The 22,252-nt window shown below is 42.8% G+C and overlaps 1 protein-coding gene across 4 annotated transcripts in view; it reads right to left on the bottom strand.

The window, feature by feature from the left end:
- Positions 1-14,247, bottom strand: part of polg2 (polymerase (DNA directed), gamma 2, accessory subunit) — a 34,833-nt gene extending 20,586 nt beyond the window's left edge. For all 4 annotated transcript variants that reach the window (XM_072242218.1, XM_072242216.1, XM_072242217.1 and 1 more), the window contains exons 1-5: positions 14,150-14,247; positions 6,206-6,876; positions 4,057-4,186; positions 3,318-3,423; positions 925-1,098 (exon numbers count right to left, since the gene is read on the bottom strand). In XM_072242218.1, the coding sequence (XP_072098319.1) occupies positions 925-1,098; positions 3,318-3,423; positions 4,057-4,186; positions 6,206-6,692 (897 nt within the window). In that variant the 5' untranslated portion in view covers positions 6,693-6,876; positions 14,150-14,247. The remainder of the gene's footprint in view (positions 1-924; positions 1,099-3,317; positions 3,424-4,056; positions 4,187-6,205; positions 6,877-14,149) is intronic.
- Positions 14,248-22,252: the final 8,005 nt, after the last annotated feature.

Here is a 22,252-nt window from a genome sequence, read left to right on the forward strand (position 1 = left end):
ATTCAATAAGGTCATGGCTGATCTGGTTCCACCTACCTGCCTTTTCCCCATAGACCTCAATTCACCTGCAATGCAAAAATCTATCTGTGTCTTAAATATATTTAATGAGGTAGCCTCTACTGCTTCTCTGGGCAGAGAATTCCACAGGTACACTACTCTCTGGGAAAAGCAGTTTCTCCTCATCTCCATCCTAACTCTAATCTCCTGAATCTTGAAGGTATGTCCCCTTGTTCTATTTTTTTAAAATTTTAGGAATATCAGGCACTCTCCAAATGACACAATTGAGAGTTAAAAACGGACACAAAAAGCACGATTGACCAGTGTCCGGGAGTAAAGTAATTTGAAAGAGGGGATGGTGAGGGTGGGGTTGGAGGTGAGTGGGCTGGAGAGGGAAATGGGGTGGGGTTGAGAGGGGTAGTATGAGTGTGGGAAATGGAGAGAGTTGAAGGGGGTTGGGGTATGAGAGATTTCAGGGCATTGATGAGGGTAGAAAGGGGAGTTGGTGAGGGAAGGGCTGGGGCAGGGCATGAAGATAGGGGAGGGGAAGGGATGGGATGGCGGGGCAGGAAGGGATTAAGGGGGGGCAGGAAGGGATGGGGGGCAGGAAGGGATTGGGGGGCAGGAAGGGATTGGGGGGCAGGAAGGGATTGGGGGGCAGAAAGGGATTAAGGGGGGGCAGAAAGGGATTAAGGGGGGGCAGAAAGGGATTAAGGGGGGCAGAAAGGGATTAAGGGGGGGCAGAAAGGAATGGGGGGGTGGAAGGAAGGGAACGCTCCCTCCCTGCAGATTTCAATACTGGTCCTCTTGGGTTGCAAATGTTCTAGTAAATTTTTCATTTGCTCCATTGTCCTCTTGCTCCCTTATCAAAATCTGTTGTTTAATGGTATTTCTTACACTGCAAATAAATGAACAGCACACAATTACCTGCAAGCTTGATTTATTTCCCTGGTGTTCACGCAAAAGATCTTTGTCTCCCAGATTTATCAGTGTCTCGATAGGTTCCTTCCCCCAAGGAAAAGTGAAGTACAGAGCAGCTCCTTTAATTCCATCGTTATTCTGGGAATCCATGGCTGTAAAACTGGATGGACTTCTGGCAAACTACGAAGCAACCAAATAAATAAAAACACAAAATTATTAGGTGATTTATAACCCTGCTTCTTCCTTTCCCAATTATGCCCACAAAATGTGAAAAAACAAAAGCCATGAGGAACTGATGTTGGAAACAAGTAGTCACAAGTAGGTATTTTCTCATGCAAATTTCTACAGATATACCATGGAGATCATTCTGACTGTCTGGTATGGATCAGAATGCACCAGATCGGTAAAAAGCTGCAGAAAGCTGTAAACTCAGCCAGCTCCATCATGGGCACTAGCCTCCCCAATATCAAGGACATCTTCAAAGGCAATGCTTTAAGAAGCTGACACCCATTATTAAGGACCTCCGTCACCCAGGATGTGCCCTCTCCTCATTACTATCAAAGGAGGTGATACAAGAGCCTGAAGACATACACATACACTTATGTCTCGTCCCCCTCCACCATCAGATTTCTGAATGGACAATGAACCCATGTACACTACCTCACTTTTTTTTTTAAAACTTACTTTCTTTTTGCATTACTTAATTATATATCATTGTAATTTAGAGTTTTTTTATTATTACGCATTGCAATGCAGTGCAAAACAATAAATTTCATGACATATGTCAGTGATATTAAAACTCATTCTAATTCATAGTCTCAAATTAAGGGATCAGTCATTCGGGATTGAGATGAAAAGTAATTTCTTCACTCAAAAGTTAGCAATTATTTTTGGAAATCTCTACTCAGTCAACACATATTTAAGGCATGCATCAGAAGATTTTTGAAAATAAGGAAATCAAATGCATACAGGGTTACAGTACTGACACTGAGCTCAAGATTTCAGCCATGATTTTAGCAAGAAGGAGATAAATTATTATCATTTAATTGATGCACTCTTTATTTTAGGCATTTGATTTCTTTATAAAGTACATGGATACTGCTGAAGGAAAGACCCTCAGCTTACTTACGGACATACTGCAGTTTATGTCCCTTCTTTTCATGGGCCATTATTCTCCCCAGATTCCTTTTTCAGCTCTTTACCTCTTCCACCTATCACCTCGCAGCTTCTTACTGCATTCCCCATCCACCTTCCCCCTTAACCATCTCCTGTCAGCTTGTACTCATCCCCCTGCCTCCATCTTCGTATTCTGTCATTTTCCCATTTCTTTTCCAGTCCTGATAAAGGGTCTCATCCCAAAATGTTGACTGTTTATTCCCCTACATAGATGCTGCCTGATCTGCCGAGTTCCTCTCGCATTTTGTATGTGTTGCTCTGGATTTCCAGCATCTGCAGAATCTCTTGTGATTTTGGAACGCCCCATGTCTGCTTTTAGTTCTTAGGTTATTTTAACAGACTTTGAACCCCAGGAATCAAATCTTAACAGATACTTTTTGGACTAGGAGATTTTATTTACTACTTTACAAAAATAAATAATTCTATTAGTCCCTCCAACCTTGAAGGTTTTCATCCAGCTGCAAAATGATTTTGAAATTTTTAAATGATGCAACTGACTTTTGTACATGAATGAGACTTTTTGAAAGAGTTTGGAAGAGATAGGAAAGTAGTGTTACTGCTTTTTAATGAATGTGAAATTTTAACCTTCCTAATTGTTAGCAAACTTCAGACTTCTGATTGGCACGAAACATATACTGACTTGATTATTGACATCATTTAATTGATGCACTATTTTAGGCTTTTGATTTCTCTATAAAGTATGTGGATAGAACTGAGGAAAGACCCTCAGTTTATTTATTGAACTACTGCAGTTTGCACTATTTTATAGTCTATCATTTTTTTTACATTGATGATAATAGTTACTTACACAGAATCATTAGTGATTTTGGAACTATTTCCCTCAGAGCAAATAATCAAGGATACAAAATAGATTCACCCACATCAACAACTTATACATCATGTACATCTGTGTGTATCTAAGTAATTGAACTTCCATATTTGGCCCATTATTCCAGGTGCCACCACAGTGGTAAATAAGGAATAACGTTTGGAGACATGCAGGGTGTGAGATGCTAGAGGAACTCAGAGGGCTGAGTTGCATCAGTAAAAAGGGGTTGGGGGAAGAAGGAATTAGTAGACCCCCCCCCCCAGTAGATGCTACTTAACTTTATTGTTGTAGGGAATAACATCTGTCTGTAACTACTAAAGTGATGTAACTGGCTGAAAAAATGATCAGAGAAAAACATTCTGAAATAAAATTTATTTAAACAGTTACTTCTTACTTTCCTCCACCACAGTAAGCGCTGACGCACCCAGTAGTCTAGCCAACGTCCAGAAGTCCGAGGAGAACTAAACCATACCAATGATGCTAATTCCATCTCTGTGGTTCTTTAAAAGTAATGGGAGACTAAAGTTACTAAAGAATAATGAAATTGCTTGTTACAGTATTACCCTAAATCAAGCAACGTTCTCAATCATGGCTTGCTCCATGAAGATGCATTTCCCTTTAGGAGAAAGGCAAGATTTTTTTTATTTAAAAGGAGTGAATTCAGCCCAAGGAATCAAATGAATAGAGCCAATGGCTCCACAAACCATACTGAAATAGTAGGGGTAGTATATGTCTAAGAAATAAAGGAGTCTGCTAGGATTTATAGGACAATATTAATAATAAGAAAAGCAGCAAGGATAAACAATTTACTTTGAATTGAAAATAACAGCTGTGAAAGGTTGATACTTTAAATGCATCAACACCAATAGATAGAGTTGTTAAAATCTATATAACTGGGTACTGGGAAAGCATAGAATATTAAGATGTAATAATATATTCACATTTATTCCCAAATTAGGAGTTTGCTATACAAATTTGTGTACCAAATTATCATTGCGTTTTGAAGGAATTGAGAGTCAAGCAAGTACAAGGACCTCATTTTAAACAAACTAGATTTTGCTTTCTTTGTGAATAACTCCAGCAAGTTGCCCATGAAATAAGAAACTACTATATGCTGTGTGTGAGTTACTTACCTTATCATATTACGTATAGTTGTGTACTTAGTTGTAGGAATGGGCTGATAACATACCCCGATTTCAGCCAAACCAAAAGGTAACTTCCTGTTCACAAGGTTCAAAGATTTGGTGTATTCACAAAATGCTCCTACAGTAGATCAAAAGTAGTAAATGTGAAGTTCAGATTTCAAAATAAAGCTACACTACCTCTATGAAAGGATTGATAAATCCTCATTCTTAACAGCTTTAACTCTCAACTTGTAATCTAAAATGAAATACATTTTATGGAGATCAGATTAACGCTGGTCTTAACCTAAACAACTTGCAAATTTTCCCAAAACATTTGTATGCCTAATTCCCTTTTTTCTTTTCAACTCCCTCCAACAAATTCCACTTAAAAGTGTGATGAACAATACAATCCAAAGGCAAAATAACCATTGATGCAAAATGATGTGCAATGAAACTGCTACTCAGAAGCCCAAGTTTATAATGATCAAGCTGATTGTGCACACAATCTATGCTTTGACATTTGTATGGAAAGATTTCAATTCAATCAAACCTCAATAGGAATAATTTCTGAAACAGGAATTTTAACATTTATGCTACACACACTAGCCATCAAAGAGTTGTTTAGTTTGTTAACGCCACTATATTATGCTATATAAAATGTTTAAAGGGAAGGACATCTTATTAAATATCAAGTACAGTGGATTCCGGTTAATTGGTCCATCGGTTACCTGGAACAACTCTTACAGAAAAAAAAACTAATCAAGAAAAGAGCCAGGATTCCCTTCCTTTATTTGGGCCACAACGCACTGTAATTCTATTAAGTCACATTTGAGGGCAGCAGAATCTGCTGTATAAACATCCACTGATTTTTCGCTTGTCAATATCCAGCTGCATCACAGCTTAGCGTGACAACTGCTGTTTGTGACTGCAAGAAACGGCAGGGTTGCGGACACAGCTTAGCACATCACAGAAACCAGCCTCCCCTCCATGGACTCTGTCTGTACTTCTTGCTGCCTCAGCAAAGCAAGCAGCACAATCAAAGAACCCACCCACTTTGGATATTCTCTCTAACTCCTCCCTTCAGACAGAAGATACAAAACCCACCAAGCTCAAGGACAGCCTCTATCCCCCTGCTGTAAGACTATTATATGGTCCTCTGGCATAATAAGATGGATTCTTGACCTCACATGGACTATACTGTACAATTCCATGATTTTAAGCAATAATTCAATAGCTTGGTCTCCATTTTGTACTGCCCTGGCTTGTGTATCATGCTGATAGCTGGGATGGAATATCCATGGTTGATCCCAACCAACAAAGGGCCTCTCTGAAGTAATAATTAGGTTGCCTTCAAAAGATCTTTCTCTTGCAGCCAATTATATATCTAAATCCTGACCCAATCACATTTCCACACTATTCATTCTTTACTAGTTCACCTACTTCAGTTTACAAATTTGAAATATTTAAAATCACAATTTTCACTCAACCATGTCACTAACTTCCTAGTTGACTTAATTTCTGTTCTTAAAAAAAGAGTTGCCACCTTTAAACATATATCCCATAGTCAAAATACCTTTAAATGCATATTAATATTCACAGCGCTCCAGCTGAGAATAACAAGCAATGCTGCCATCACCTGTTGCTGTAGCAGAACTTCAGGCCTTCGTATATCCTGTCCATCATCCAACATATGGACGACAGTATTACAGAGTCCAATTCTTAAATAGCTTTAAGAATAATTAAGTGAAAAGCAAAGAAAAAAACTGAAGATGACAGAAGTTGGAATAAAAACAATGTCATAAATGCAGAGCAAGTCAGACAGCATCAGCGGAGAAAGGAGAAAAACAGGGTGAAGTCCTTTCACTGACTTCTCTCTTCAAAGGCCATTTCTTGCATTTTATGGATTTATCCAAGAATAATTGTCAGGCCTAACAGATTTCCATGGTTCAAGTGACAAAGGAGAAAAGGAGACAGAAAGGGAGTGGTGTAGGTGCTAGGTAAATTTAAATCAAGCAAAGTATTAAATGAAAAAATATATATATTCATCATGTTACTTTGTCCCAACAAAAAAATCCTCTGGAGTTCATACCAAAATATGCTGGAACTACAATGTAATGAGAAAAGATTAATTAATTAAAATGTAATGTCAGCTTTATACCTTGCAGGAGATTAGGTCGCAATACGATGCATTCCTTTAATAGGTCTGTTAGTGAGGCAATTCCTTCTTTATTAGCTTCTTTGTTATCTAATGACATTTGTAATGCTGCCACATCTACTAATTTCATTGACTTGCTGTCAGAATTGTGATTCACCTTCAACTGATGCGGACTCTGCACTCCAAACACCTGTTCCCTAGATAACACCATCGAGTCCCACCAGTTAGAAGCCAAGTTCCGCTTGAGTTCCATTCCCAAATGTCCATAATTAAAACAACCGTCGATGAGCATGTCTTGTGTAATCTCATCTCCATATACAAAATGTCTGTTCTGGCAAAGGTCAATCAATGCTTCAGTAAATCCAGAAAGGTCAGAAGTAGATTTGCTGCATTTCCTTAAACCCAGGTGAAGGCCAAGAATCGTCCAATGATTTTGGAATAGCTTATTGGAGACCTTCCATTGCTTCATCATCATGATGCCAAATTTCATTAATAAAGGGACAAAATTCCTACATAGTCTTTCATCATCTCAGGATGCTCCAGAGCACTTTAAACCCAATGACTCAATCTTTGAATGATCCACAAAGGCAGAAAATACAGTAAAATGGTTACGTTGATGCATCAATTTTAGAATTTTCATATAGCGAAGAATGATCTCTAACATCACAAAATATCTGTAGAAAAATAAAACAACATTGTTCACAATCCAATGTTTTTAACCTTCTTATTTCATCACGTAAACTTCACTGCAGTGGTGATTAGAAACATTTTGTAGTGTTCAGAAAATAGATTTATTATACATGCAATACAATGTTACAAGTTTATTAATGTGTGGTTTGCATTATTAGGTAATTTCGACCAAGAGCAGCCAATGGCTGTAATTAGCTATGGTGGGGAAAAAAAAATGACATCTTATACAGTATTCTCGTTCCAGAATGGTATCCATTCTGGAAATTATATGTATGGATAGGAGGTTGAATCGCAATGCCTCTAAGTAACACTCAATAAATCCTCACACATAAATCCTCACCTAGACAGGATGTTACTATCAGCATTTTAAGGCCTCCAGAAAACAAGTGCACCCATTCATTTTGGACAGTACATCAGAAACTGCTCAACAGAAGCTGTTACAGAATTCCCCGTTAAGCAGAACTGTAAGTACTGTACTACCCACCATCATCCTGGACGAAGAAAGATTAGGCAATACAGAATCGTGGCTGAAGACCTGATTTTTCCAAAATTATATGGTTACAGATCTATAGTATATTTATCTGGCCTTCAAAGAAGCTTTATTATGGATGCTTTTTAAAAAAAAATTCATAAGTTCTAAGTAAATTTATTATCAAAGTATATACATGTTGTTGTATACTATCATGAGATTCATTTTCTTGCAGGCAGAACCCCAGTGCATCAAGTTCACGATCCAGTCTATGATGTCCTGCCTACCTACTGAATATTTTTGCTTAGAGCAAAAGTAAGGCACCATCATGTCCTTTCTGCCCTGGCAGAGGAACCCTGGGACACATTCTCAGCAGCTGCCCAAAAGCCTTAGAAGGTCGCTACCGCTGGCATCATGACCAGGTGGCTGAAGGTGGCGGTGAAAAGCCATTACCAACAGGAGGTAGCTCCACCAACCCAGAAAGCCTTTGTCAAAGCTGGAGACCAACCTCATCCTCAGCCAGATCACCAGTAGGCTCGTTTGCCACAGCTTCTGACTGGCAACTGAGAGTCGATCTTGGCGAGCGATTAAAGTTCCCTGATTTCATCACATCATCATCCCTGAGGCCTGACATGGTCATTCTGTCAGAAACCTCAAAGCAGGTGGTCACAGTAGGACTGACAATGCCTTGGAAAGACCGGATTGAGGAGGTGTTTGAGCATAAGAAAGCCTAATACCAGGAGCTGGCGGAGCAGAGCCAGAGACAGGGGTGAAGGGCACGATGTGAGCCTATAGGGGTGGGGTGTGGAGGTTTTGCTGGCTGATTGCTGTGCAGAACCTACTCTCTCCTTGGCAACCTACTCTGTTGGGACACAAGCCAGCGCCTGATCAACTTTGGCTGGGTCACCTGGGTAAGAGTGTCTGATGTTGAAAGACCCAAAATAGCAGATGACCCCAGGTTACATCACTAATGATGTGTCCCAGAGCACCCGAGAATGTCATGAGATTCATTTTCTTGCAGGCATTTACTGGGGGGAAAAAAGAAGCACAAAAGAATTTACAAAAAACTCTACATCAACAGGCAAAGACTGACAAACAATCACTGTACAAAAGGCAACATGAGCTCTAAAGAGTCCCTGAAAGTGAGTCTTTAGGTCTTAAAATTAGCTTAGAATGCTGGGTGATTGAAGTTATCCAGACTGGTTCAAGTGGTTGTAGGGTACTTATGGCTCCTTAACCTTGTGGTGCGGGACGCAAGACTTCTAAACCTCCTGTTCGATGTGAAGAGGGCATGACCTGGTTGGTGGTGGTCTTCGATGGTTGATGCTGCTTTCTTGTGGCAGCACTCCATGTTAATGTACTCAACAGTGGGGAGGGCTTTGCCCGTGATGAAATGGGCTGTATTCACCACTTTCTGTAGCCTGACATGTTATAAGCTTTTGCATCACGCAATGGTAAATGAGTAGAAACTCCAAAGTTAGATCAAACAATCAAGTGTTTGGAATAGTGATGCCTTTATTCTACAAACGTAATATGTTGTGTATGGAAGAAGAGCAAGAGACTCACTCAGCTCAGGTCAGAAGCAGCTGAATGCACAACAAAACCAGAAATGGATGAGTGAAAAATTCTTCACTCTTAGTTGGCTTGGAGATTTCAAAGATGGGGAAAAGCTCAATCCTGCAATAATTTAGCAGTAAGGAAACTTGAAAATTGATGCATTGTTACAATAGGAGAGACAAGGAGCACAGGCATTTTCAAGGAAGGGTTAACATATGAGAGTTGTTAGATGTCTCTGAGCCCGTATTCATTGGAGTTTAGAAGAATGGGGTAGGCAGTCTCATTGAATCCAACCAAATATTGAAAGAGCTAGATAGAGTGGACATGGAGAACATGTCTCCAATACTAGGCAAGTCTATGACTAGAGGACTCAGCCTCAGAATACAAAGACATTCCTTGAGAACAGAGATAAGGAGAAATTTTGTAGTCAGAGAGTGTTGAATGTGTGGAATTCGTTACCACAGACTACAGCAGAGGCCAAGTCATTGGGTATATTCAAAGAAGATGTTGATAGGTTCTTGATCAGTTAAAGGTACAGGAGAATAGGGTTGTGATATCAGAGTAGATTAGATGGGCCAAATGGATTCAGAGCACGAAGGCTGCGAGTGAACGGCTGATTTTTCAGAGTGAAGGGAGTTTTTCTTTACTATTCGGGGTAAAAGAGAGGCAAGATTGCGCAGGCGCGTGACGTCAGCCAGTAGAGCGCGAAAGGTTTAAAAAGACCACCATATCCAGCGGGCAGTGTTCGGAGTGGGCAGCGGAGTGAGAGGCAGCAGAGTGTTAGGGCTTTGGCTCAACGGGCTTAGGCGGTAACGGGACGAGGCAGGGTAGGTTTACCTGTGTTAATTGCAGAAAGGAAGTAGTATGAGTGTGAGGCCAGTTTTCTGTGCTCAGTGTCAGATGTGGGAGGTCCTGGAGTCTCCCAGCCTCCCGGACGGCCATATCTACATCAGGTGTGTCGAGCTGCAGCTCCTAAGGGACCGAGTTAGGGAACTGGAGATGCAGCTGGATGACCTTCGCTTGGTCAGGGAGAGCGAGGAGGTGATAGAAAGGAGTTATAGGCAGGTGGTCAGCAGGGGGCCACATGAGACAGACCAATGAGTCACAGTCAGGAGTGGGAAGGGGAAGAGTCAGGTATGAGAGAATACTCCTGTGGCTGTACCCCTTGACAATAAGTAATCTTGTTTGAGTACTGTTGGGGAGGACAGCCTACCTGGGGGAAGCGACAGTGGCCATGCCTCTGGCACAGGGTCTGGCCCTGTGGCTCAGAAGGGTAGGGAAAGGAAAAGGATGGCAGCAGTGATAGGGGACTCTATAGTTAGGGGGTCAGACAGGCGATTCTGTGGACACAGAAAAGAAACTCAGATGGCAGTTTGCTTCCCAGGTGCCAGGGTCCGGGATGTTTCAGATCGCGTCCAAGATATCCTGCAGCGGGAGGGAGAACAGCCAGAGGTCATGGTACATATTGGTACCAATGACATAGGTAGGAAAAGGGAAGAGGTCCTGAAAAAAGACTACAGGGAGTTAGGAAGGAAGTTGAGAAACAGGACCGCAAAGGTAGTAATCTCAGGAATACTGCCTGTGCCACGTGATACGTAGTGAGAATAGGAATAGAATGAGGTGGAGGATAAATGCGTGGCTGAGGGATTGGAGCAGGGGGCAGGGATTCAGGTTTCTGGATCATTGGGACCTCTTTTGGGGCAGGTGTGACCTGTACAAAAAGGACGGGTTGCACTTGAATCCCAGGGGGACCAATATCCTGGCGGGGAGGTTTGCTAAGGCTACTGGGGAGAGTTTAAACTAGAAATTTTGGGGGGTGGGAACCGGACTGAAGAGACTTGGGAAGAGGAGGTTAGCTCACAAATAGAGAAACCTTGTAGTCAGTGCAAGCGGGAGGATAGGCAGGTGATAGAGAAGGGACGTGCTCAAACCAAAGGTTTGAGATGTGTCTATTTTAACGCAAGGAGTGTTGAGAACAAAGCGGATGAGCTTAGAGCGCGGATCAGTACTTGGAGATATGATGTGGTGGCCATCACAGAGACTTGGATGGCTTATGGACAGGAATGGTTACTTCAAGTTCCGGGTTTTAGATATTTCAGAAAGGACAGGGAGGGAGGCAAAAGAGGTGGGGCGTGGCACTGTTGATCAGAGATAGGGTCACGGCTGCAGAAAAGGTGGACACCATGGAGGGATTGTCTACCGAGTCTCTGTGGGTGGAGGTTAGGAACAAGAAGGGGTCAATAACTTTACTGGGTGTTTTTTATAGGCCGCCCAATAGTAACAGGGATATCGAGAAGCAGATAGGGAAACAGATCCTGGAAAGGTGTAATAATAACAGTTGTCATGGTGGGAGATATTAATTTCCCAAATATTGATTGGAATCTCCCTAGAGCAAGGGGTTTAGATGGGGTGGAGTTAGTCAGGTGTGTTCTGGAAGGTTTCTTGACACAATATGTAGATAAGCCTACAAGAGGAGAGGCTGTACTTGATTTGGTATTGGGAAATGAACCTGGTCAGGTGTCAGATCTCTCAGTGGGAGAACATTTTGGAGAGACTGATCATAATTCTATCTCCTTTACAACAGCATTGGAGAGAGATAGGAACAGACAAGTTAGAAAAGCGTTTAACTGGAGTAAGGGGAATTATGAGGCTATCAGGCAGGAAACTAGAGGCTTAAATTGGAAATAGATGTTTTCAGGGAAAAGTACGGAAGAAATGTGGCAAATATTCAGGGGATATTTGTGTGGAGTTCTGCATAGGTACGTTCCAATGAGACAGGGAAGTTATGGTAGGGTACAGGAACCGTGGTGTACAGAGGCTGTAATGAATCTAGTCAAGAAGAAAAGCTTACAAAAGGTTCGGAGAGCTAGGTAATGTTAGAGATCTAGAAGACTATAAGGCTAATAGGAAGGAGCTTAAGAAGGAAATTAGGAGAGCCACAAGGCCTTGGCGGGCAGGATTAAGGAAAACCCCCAAGGCATTCTACAAGTATGTGAAGAGCAAGAGGATAAGATGTGGAAGAATAGGACCTATCAAGTGTGACAGTGGGAAAGTATGTATGGAACCGGAGGAAACAGCAGAGGTACTTAATGAATACTTTACTTCAGTGTTCACTGTGGAAAAGGCTCTTAATGATTGTAATGATGACTTGCAGCAGGCTGAAAAGCATAAGCATGTAGATATTAAGAAAGAGGATGTCCTGGAGCTTTTGGAAAGCATCAAGTTGGATGAGATGTACCCCAGGCTACTGTGGGAGGCGAGGAAGGAGATTGCTGAGCCTCTGGTGATGATCTTTGCATCATCAATGGGGACGGGAGAGGTTCCGGAGGATTGGAGGGTTGCGGATGTTGTTCCTTTATTCAAGAAAGGGAGTAGAGATAGCCCAGGAAATTATAGACCAGTGAGTCTTACCTCAGTGGTTGGTAAGTTGTTGAAGATCCTGAGAGGCAGGATTTATGAACATTTGAAGAGGTATAACATGATTAGGAGTAGTCAGCATGGCTTTGTCAAGGGTAGGTCGTGCCTTATGAGCGTGATTGAATTTTTTGAGGACGTGACTAAACACATTGATGAAGGTAGAGCAGTGGATGTAGTGTATATGGATTTCAGATAAGATACCCCATGCAAGGCTTATTGAGAAAGTAAGGAGGCATAGGATCCAAGGGGACATTGCTTTGTGGATCCAGAACTAGCTTGCCCACAGAAGGCAAAGAGTGGTTGAAGATGGGTCATATTCTGCATGAAGGTCGGTCACCAGTGAAGTGCCTCAGGGTTCTGTTCTGGGACCCTTACTCTTCGTGACTTTTATAAATGACCTGGATGAGGAAGTGGAGGGATGGGTGAGTAAGTTTGCTGATGACACAAAGGTTGGAGGTGTTGTGGATAGTGTGGAGGGCTGTCAGAAGTTACAGCAGGACATTGATAGGATGCAAAACTGGGCTGAGAAGTGACAGATGGAGTTCAACCCAGGTAAGTATGAAGTGGTTCATTTTGGTAGGTCAAATATGATGGCAGAATATAGTATTAATGGTAAGACTCTTAGCAGTGTGGAGGATCAGAGGGATCTTGGAGTCCGAGTCCATAGGACACTCAAAGCAGCTGCACAGGTTGACTTTGTGGTTAAGAAGGCATATGGTGTATTGGCCTTCATCAATCGTGGAATTGAATTTAGGAGCCGTGAGGTAATATTGCAGCTATATAGGACCCTGGTCAGACCACACTTGGAGTACTGTGCTCAGTTCTGGTCACCTCACTACAGGAAGGATGTGGAAGCCATAGAAAGGGTGCAGAGGAGATTTGATTTAAAAGGATGTTGCCTGGATTGGGGAACATGCCTTATGAGAATAGGTTGAGTGAACTCAGCCTTTTCTCCTTGGAGCGACAGAAGATGCGAGGTGACCTGACAGAGGTGTATAAGATGATGAGAGGCATTGATCATGTGGATAGTGAGAGGCTTTTTCTCAGGGCTGAAATGGTTGCCACAAGAGGACACACGTTTAAGGTGCTGGGGAGTAGGTACAGAGGAGATGTCAGGGGTAAGTTTTTTTACTCAGAGAGTGGTGAGTGCATGGAATGGGCTGCCAGCAACGGTGAAGGCGGATACGATAGGGTCTTTTAAGAGACTTTTGGATAGGTACATGGAGCTTAGTAAAATAGAGGGCTATGGGTAACCCTAGTAATTTCTAAGGTAGGGACACGTTCGGCACAACTCTGTGGGCCGAAGGGCCTGTATTGTGCTGTAGGTTTTCTATGTTTCTATTCTGCTCTATGTCTTATGGTCTTAAACTTTAACTCACACACTCCACCTGTCACATTAACCATAGGTCCCACATCAGCCATCAATTAACCAAGAAAAATGAAAATACTATAGAATTTACAAATAACTATATATGAGCAACTAAGAGATTGCCTATGGAGATCGAGGCAGCTCACTTATGTCCTTCACAGAAAGAAAGCTGCATTCTTGTCTAGTCTGGTCTAACTTCCACTGGTTATGGATGAACACGCACAGACGGCAGTGGTAATAACAGTAAACCAGAGAAACACAAGAGTCTCCAGATGCTGTAATCTGCAGCAAAAGGCAAGCTACTCAGCGGGTCGAGCAGCATCTGCAATTGTCGAACTTCTACATCTGGGCAAAGATGGCGCAAATCTAAGGGTTCGTGCGTTATGTGCCACCCACGGCTGTGGTTTGCCGCAAAAGCGACGGCTCCGACGTGAAATGAACTCACCTCCAAAATCCTTCCCATCAACAGACGCAATTCCACCATCAACCAAAACACGCTTCACTTAACTTCCCGCTCGTTAGCCGCCGCCTCCCAACTCCAATGTCGTCACTTCCGGGGACGGCGGCCGTGCCCCAGGCGACGACGCCGCTCATCCTCACGCATGCGTTCTTCCTGGCGCCGCTCATCCTCACGCATGCGTTCTTCTTGGCGCCGTGCAGGTTCAAATAGTACCGTCCGATTCACAAACAAAGGCAATGCCCAAAGCAGTGTAACTTATCTAATTCGGGGTAATGATTTATTTCTTGAACAGAGTAAGCGTGGATATTTATGAATTTGTATATTTTATAGCGGGTTTCGAGCTGATACATGGACGATTATTTTCCCTCCCACAGATGCTGCTCAGCTGGCAGAGTTCACCAGCAAATTGATTATTCTAATATTTTTGCTGAAGTACAGCCAAAGATATATCCCTTTGCAACACCTTTGGAAGGTAATGTATTTGTTCTTCTTTAAAATTGTTCCTGAAAATATATTCCAAATAAGAAGAAATTTTCAGTGGGAAGAAGGACACTACAGTGGCTGACAAGTGAAGACAGAGCCAAAGTAAAAACAAAAGAGAGGGTATACGAGGAAGCCAAAGCTAGTGGGAAGATAGAGGACTGAGAAGCTTTAAAAAACTTGCAGAAGGGAACTAAGAAGGTTATTAGGAAGGAAAAGATGAATTATGAAAGGAAGCTGGCGACTAATATCAAATAAGATACTAAAAGCTTTTTTAAGTATATGAAGGGTAAAAGAGAGTCGAGGGTAGATATAGGACCAGTACAAAATGACGCTGGAGATATTGTAATGAGAGATGACAAAGGAACTGAATGCATAATTTGCATCAGTCTTCACAGTGGAAGATGTCTGCAGTATACCGGACATTCAAGAGTGTCAGGGAAGTGAAGTTTGTGCAGTGAAAATTACGACTGAGAAGGTGCTCAGGAAGCTGAATGGTCTGAGGGTGGATAAATCTCCTGGACCTGATGGAGTGCACCTTTGGGTTCTGAAGGAAGTAGCTGGAGAGATTGCAGAGGCATTAACAATGATCTTTCAAGAATCAATACATTCTAGCATTGTACCAGATGACTGGAAAACTGCAAATTCCGCTATTTAAGAAGGGTGGGAGGCAGCAGAATGGAAACTATAGACCTGTTAGCCTGACATCAATGGTTGAGAAATTGTTGGAATCGATTGTTAAGGATGAGATTACGTAGTACCTGGTGGCACATGACAAGATAGGCCAAAACCAGCATGGATTCCTGAAAGGAAAATCCTGTCTGACAAATCTACTGCAATTCTTTGAGGAAACTACAAGCAGGGTGGACAAAGGAGATGCAGTAGACGTGGCGTTACTTGGATTTTCAGAAGGCCTTTGACAAGGTGCCACACATGAGGTTGCTTAGCAAGATAAGACCCCATGGAATTACAGGAAAGTTGGTAGCATGGGTGGAGCATTGGCTGGTTGGAAGAAAACAGGGTGGGAATAAAGGGATCCTATTCTGGCTGGCTGCTGGTTACCAGTGGAGTTCCAAAGGGGTTGCTGTTAGGACCGCTGCTTTTTACAATGTATGTCAATGATCTGGACTACGGTATTAATGGATTTGTGGCTAAATTTGTCGATGATACAAAGATAGTTGGAGGAGCGGGTAGTGTTGAGGAAACAGAGAGCCTGCAGAGAGACTTAGATAGATTAGGGGAATGAGCAAAGAAGTGGCAAATGAAATACAATGTTGGAAAATGTATGATCATGCACTTTGGTGGAAGAAATAAATGGGCAGACTATTATTTAGATGGGGAGAAAATTTTAAATGCAGAGATGCAAAGGGACTTGAGAGTCCTTGTGCAGGATACCCTAAAGGTTAACCTCCAGGTTGAGTTGGTTGTGAAGAAGGCGAATGCAATATTGGCATTCATTTCTAGAGGTATAGAATATAAGAGTAGGGATGTGATGTTGAGGGTCTATAAGGCACTCGTGAGACCACACTTGGGAGTATTGTGTGCAGTTTTCGGCTCCTTATTTTAGAAAGGATGTACTGACGTTGGAGAAGGTTCAGAGAAGATTCACAAGAATGGTTCCAGGAATGAAAGGGTTACTGTATGAGGAACATCTGGCAGCTCTTGGGCTGTATTCCCTGGAGTTCAGGAGAATGAGGGGGATCTCATTGAAATACTCAGAATGTTAAAAGGTCTGAACAGATTAGATATGGCAAAGTTATTTCCAGTGGTAGGGGATTCTAGGACAAGAGGGCATGACTTCAGGATTGAAGGACATCCATTTAGAACTGAGATGCGGAGAAATTACTTTAATCAGAGGGTGGTAAATCTGTGGAATTTGTTGCCACGAGCGGCTGTGGAGGCCAAGTCATTGGGTGCATTTAAGGCAGAAATAGATGGGTTCTTGATTAGCCAGGGCATCAAAGGGTATAGGGAGAAGGCAGGGGAGTGGGGATGAGTGGAAGAATTGAATCAGCCCATGATTGAATGGTGGAGCAGATTTGAAGGGCCAAATTGCCTACTTCTGCTCCTATACCTTATGGTCTTAAAACTCACCTGATCTCTGCAGAGAGGCTGCGATCTGCCAGAGAATGGATATTACAGTGGAGACTCAAATCTTCACCTGACAATATTTCACCTCAGCACATTTTCATTTGCAAACAGTTGTATTTATGTAGAGTCTCAAACAAGAGAAAATCTGCAGACGCTGGAAATCCAAGCAGCACACACAAAATGCTGGAGGAACTCAGCAGGCCAGGCAGCACCTATGGAAAGTAGTACAGTCGAGATTTCTGGTCAAATGCACTTCCTATTCCCATTCCATGACCACCTCTATTGTCGCGATGAGGCCACACTCAGAGGAGAGGCACTTTACATTCTGTCTGGGTAGGCTGCAACCTGATTGCATGAACATCGATTTCTCGAACTTCCAATAATGCCCCTCCCCCACTTCACCAGTCCCCATCCCCTTTTCCCTCCCTCACCTTATCTCCTTGTCTGCCCATGGCTTCCCTCTGGTGCTCCTCTCCCTTTTCTTTTTTCCATGGCCTTCTGTCCTCTCCTAAAAGACTTTCTTCCCCCCAACGTTCTTCAGGCCTGTATCTCTTTCACCAATCAACTTTCCAGCTCTTTACTTCATCCCTCCCCCTCCTGGTTTCACCTATCACCTTGTGTTTCACTCTCCCTTTCCCCCACCTTTTAAATCTACTCCTCAAACACGAGGAAATCTGCAGATGCTGGAATTTCAAGCAACACACATAAAAGTTGCTGGTGAACGCAGCAGGCCAGGCAGCATCTCTAGGAAGAGGTACAGTCGACGTTTCGGGCCAAGACCCTTCGTCGGGACTAACTGAAGGAAGAGCCAGTAAGAGATTTGAAAGTCGGAGGGGGAGGGGGAGATCTGAAATGATAGGAGAAGACAGGAGGGGGAGGGATGGAGCCAAGAGCTGGACAGGTGATTGGAGAGGATCATTGGACAGGAGGCCTCAGGAGAAAGAGAAGGGGGATGGGGCAAAAAGCCCAGAGGATGGGCAAGGGGTATAATGAGAGGGACAGAGGGAGAAAAAGGAGAGAGAGAAAAAGAATGTGTGTATATAAATAAATAACGGATGGGGGAGGTGGGGCATTAGCGGAAGTTTGAGAAGTCAATATTGATGCTATCAGGTTGGAGGCTACCCAGACGGAATATAAGGTGTCGTTCCTCCAACCTGAGTGTGGCTTAATCTTTACAGAAGGGGAGGCCGTGGATAGACATATTGGAATGGGAATGGGGCATGGAATTAAAATGTGTGGCCACTGGGAGATCCTGCTTTCTCTGGCAGACAGAGCGTAGGTGTTCAGCGAAACGATCTCCCAGTCTGCGTCGAGTCTCACCAATGTATAGAAGGCCACATCGGGAGCATCAGACGCAGTATATCACCCCAGCTGAGTCACTGGTGAAGTGTTGCTTCACCTGGAAGGACTGTCTGAGGCCCTGAATGGTGGTGACGGATGAAGTGTAAGGGCATGTGTAGCACTTGTTCCGCTTACAAGGATAAGTGCCAGGAGGGAGATCGGTGGGGAAGGATGGGGGGGATGAATGGACAAGGGAGTCGCGTAGGGAGCGATCCCTGCAGAAAGCAGAGATGGGGGGAAGGGAAAGATGTGCTTAGTGGTGGGATCCCATTGGATGTGGAGTAAGTTACGGAGAATTATATGTTGGACCCGGAGGCTGGTGGGGTGGTAGGTGAGGACAAGGGGAACCCTATTCCTAGTGGGGTGGCGGGAGGATGAAGCAGATGTGCGTGAAATGGGGGAGATGCGTTTGAGAGCAGAGTTGATGGTGGAGGAAGGGAAGCCCCTTTCTTTAAAAAAGGACATCTCCCTCATCCTGGAATGAAAAGCCTCATCCTGAGAGCAGATGCGGCGGAGACGGAGGAACTGCGAGAAGGGGATGGCATTTTTGCAAGAGACAGTGTGAGAAGAGGAATAGTCCATTATAACACTACTGGCACTTCATATATGGTGATATGGTGGTGGCAGGGAAGAAGCTGTTTTTCATCCTAACAGTCCTTGTCGGTGAGAGGGGCCCTCCCGGTCAGATCCCTCCTGTACACCCGGAACGTCGTCTCCACACCCCGGTGCCCACGGGAGGACTACAGTGAGGAGTCTGTGACCCACCTCTTTGCACACTGTCAGTTCGCAGAGATGGTGTGGGGGAGGATGGACAAGCTAGTGTCACTTTTCATCCCCAGCAGCTGCGTAACAGAGGACTCTCTGATCTACAGACTGTTCCCGGGGACACACATGGAGACCAACATCCGGTGCTGCTGGCAGATCATCAACTCGGTGAAAGACGCTCTTTGGTCGGCCCGAAACTTGATGATCTACCAGCACATGGAGATGTCCGTGGGAGAATGCTGCCGACTGGCACATTCTCGGCTGCAGGAGTACGTGCTGAGGGACGCACTGAAACCTGGTGCAGCCACTGCAAGGGCCCGGTGGGGAAGGACCACGGTATAGGTTTCTCCACCCGCAGGAGCGGGAGGGGTCGGGTGGCAGGGAGCATACCCCTCAACAATGATGTGGTAAGGTGAACAACTGGAGTGCCATGTGGGTGGCCAAAAGTATGGGTATGTACACACCATAATGAGAACGTATGTAAAGGATGGAAAGTTATTGAATGGTTTATTGTATAGAATTTTATTTTTGAATAAAGTATATTTTGAAATTTTAAAAAATTGTATGGTACCTCCTGCCTGATGGTAGGGGGTGAAAGACTGTTGGACAGATGGGAGAGATCACTTACAATGTTATAGGCCCTGTGTACACAGCACTCATGTTAAGTATCACAGCCATCCTCACAACCCTTTGTAGGGTCTTGCAGTCAGATGTCTTGCAATTCCCATACCAGACTGTGATGCAGCTGATCAGGGCACTATTAATGGTGCTCCAGTAAAAATTGGTTAGATTGGGGATGGGGGGGGCAAGGGCAGAGAAGAGCCTTGCTTGCCTCAATGTCCTGAGGAAGTGGAGACACTGCTGTGATTTCATGGTGAAGGACCAGGTGAGACATCTGTTATGCACCCTCCCAGAAACTTGGTACTCCTTAACCCTCCACAGAGGAGCTGTGTATGTGCAGTGAGAAGTAGTCAGCCTGTACTTCCTAAAGTTCACAATCATCTCTTTAGTCTTGTCCACATTGAGACTCAGGTTGTTGTGTTCACACCATTTTACCAGCTGCTGTACCTCCTCTCTGTACACTCTTGTTGCCATTGATGAGACCAACCACTGTACTATCAATAGCATGTAATCAGTAAACTTGATTCAGTTAAAACTGAATATAGCAGTGCAGTCATGTGTCAGCAGCAGGCTGAGCATGCAGTCCCTGGGGTTGCCGGTGCTCAGCATGATGGAGCTAGAGGTGTTGCTGCCATACAGACCTACTGTGGTCTTTGTCAAGTCCAAGATCCAATTAGAGGTATTGAGACCCAATGAAGACAGTTTAACCATCAGCTTCTGAGAGATGATTGTGTTAAACACTGAGCTAAAGTCAACAGAATGTAGGCACCATTGCCCAAGGTGGGACAGAATGGACACTTTTGCATCATCATTGGACCAGTTGGAGCAATAAGCCAACTGGAAAGGGTCTAGTGTGGCAGGAAGTTGGGATTTAATGTAATCCATTACCAGCTACCCAAAGCACATTGTTTAGGTCAGTGCCACTGGCCAACTAAACAGAAATGCTTGAAGCATCTCTTTCATGGTTCATGGAGGGATGGAAGTGCAAGAGTGCCAAAGATCTCACCATACCACACATCCCCTGAGAAATGTTCATTGACCAGACTAAAGCAAGCAATGTTAAAATGGTGTAGAAATAGCAGCCCACAGCTGTGACAGCAAGTACACTTAAAATATATAACAGGCAGGAGGAATAAATTAACACTAGCAATCTGACCACAAAGGGAATTAATGAATTGTAGTTGGTCTACTTCACACAAGAGTAAACATTTACTTACAGTGCCAGTATGTAGGACTTAAGTCATAAATCTGCCTACATCATTAAGGTTGCTTGGAACAAATACCTTGAAAATTAATTCTAGTGAGTCACTAATGTCTAGAAAAGATAGTAAATTGGGAGTATTTTCTTAAAAAATACAAATGCAGCTAATTCTGAATCCTCTGTACATTGTTAATGTAATAAAAATGACAATTTCAAATTATTATTGAAAACATTGTTGGGGTTTGTTACAAACTTGAACTTGCAGATTTCTCACCATTTTAGCATTTATAACCTTAGTTCTCATTACCTTTAGTATGCTTAACTGATTACATGACAGTATGATTGTAGACTTAGCAACGAAAATGATTCTACAATTCATCCCAGGAAGTGCAAGAATCTTTTAAGATTGTTCAGTGAAATTGAACAGTTCTGAACAATTGACCAAATTAATTATATTAAGTGGAAAATTAATTAACAGACCTGGACACTATTAGCACATGGCCTTCCTATTGCAATTTCTAATACAAATCACAGTAAACTTGTCATGCTTCATCAGGTTGAGTCTCCAATGCATTGTGCCGAGTTGTTTTCCACCTAAATGTTTCATTATTGCACAAAGCATATATTACAGAGCAGCTGGAACTCCAACCACACCCAGGGAATTACAACACATGATTCATAGCAGAAAAGGTTCTCTTCTAAAGCTCTGAAATCTAAGTGTAGGAAACAGCCATACATCTGCATTTTTCCCCAGTTACGAGTTCACTAAATTTCCACTATATCGAGTATTTCCTGCATTTTTCCATTAAAACACAAAAACCTCAACTATTATGATAATTAACAAACCCCATCATCTCTAACAAAGACCTTTTGGCCAATTTTTCAATTGAAAAGCTGCAAGTGTTGCTGTGCAGTGCATTTTTTTCCTGCGTATAAAAAGGTAGCCCAAGATGAAGCTTCTGACTTTAATTACTATAGCTTGTATGTTAAAGGTTATTTCACACTAAGTAAGGGGGCTCCTGGACTATAAAATTATAATCTACATCAATAGTAGATAATTTAAGGAAATTATGCAGTTGTAAAATTTACCCCCACATGCCTATTATGAAAGCAGGCACACAGATCTTCAAAAAGTATTGAGCTTTTTTTTTGCAATTCATGCAAGCAGAAAATATTGCACATATCTGATGTTCCCTGCAGATAGCTTTCCTCCTTACCTCCCCACCCCCCCCCCCCCAACCCACTGTCAGAACCAGCATTTGAATAGCAGTAACAAGTCCCAAGATGGTAAGACTCTTGAAAGCAGCCATTTCCAAGTCCTGGATAATTTTTTAAAAATATATTGTGAACATAAAAGGTGGATTTCTGGATTTGAAAACTGCTGTATTTTTTGAAGTCGTAAAAACAAAATACTTCTGCTATTCAACAGCCTCCATTGCCACGTCATCAAATCTAGCATATTTTATTCCAGATGCAAAAATCCTTCCAAATCAAAACTTAGCAAATTTAGATACCAAACCTATTCACACCTACACACAGATTAGATATTTTAAAGCAAGTAATTGATACAATTTAGGGTTGAAGTTAAG

The sequence above is a fragment of the Mobula birostris genome, chromosome 24, assembly GCF_030028105.1.
Source record: "Mobula birostris isolate sMobBir1 chromosome 24, sMobBir1.hap1, whole genome shotgun sequence".
Taxonomy (NCBI): Eukaryota; Metazoa; Chordata; class Chondrichthyes; order Myliobatiformes; family Myliobatidae; genus Mobula; species Mobula birostris.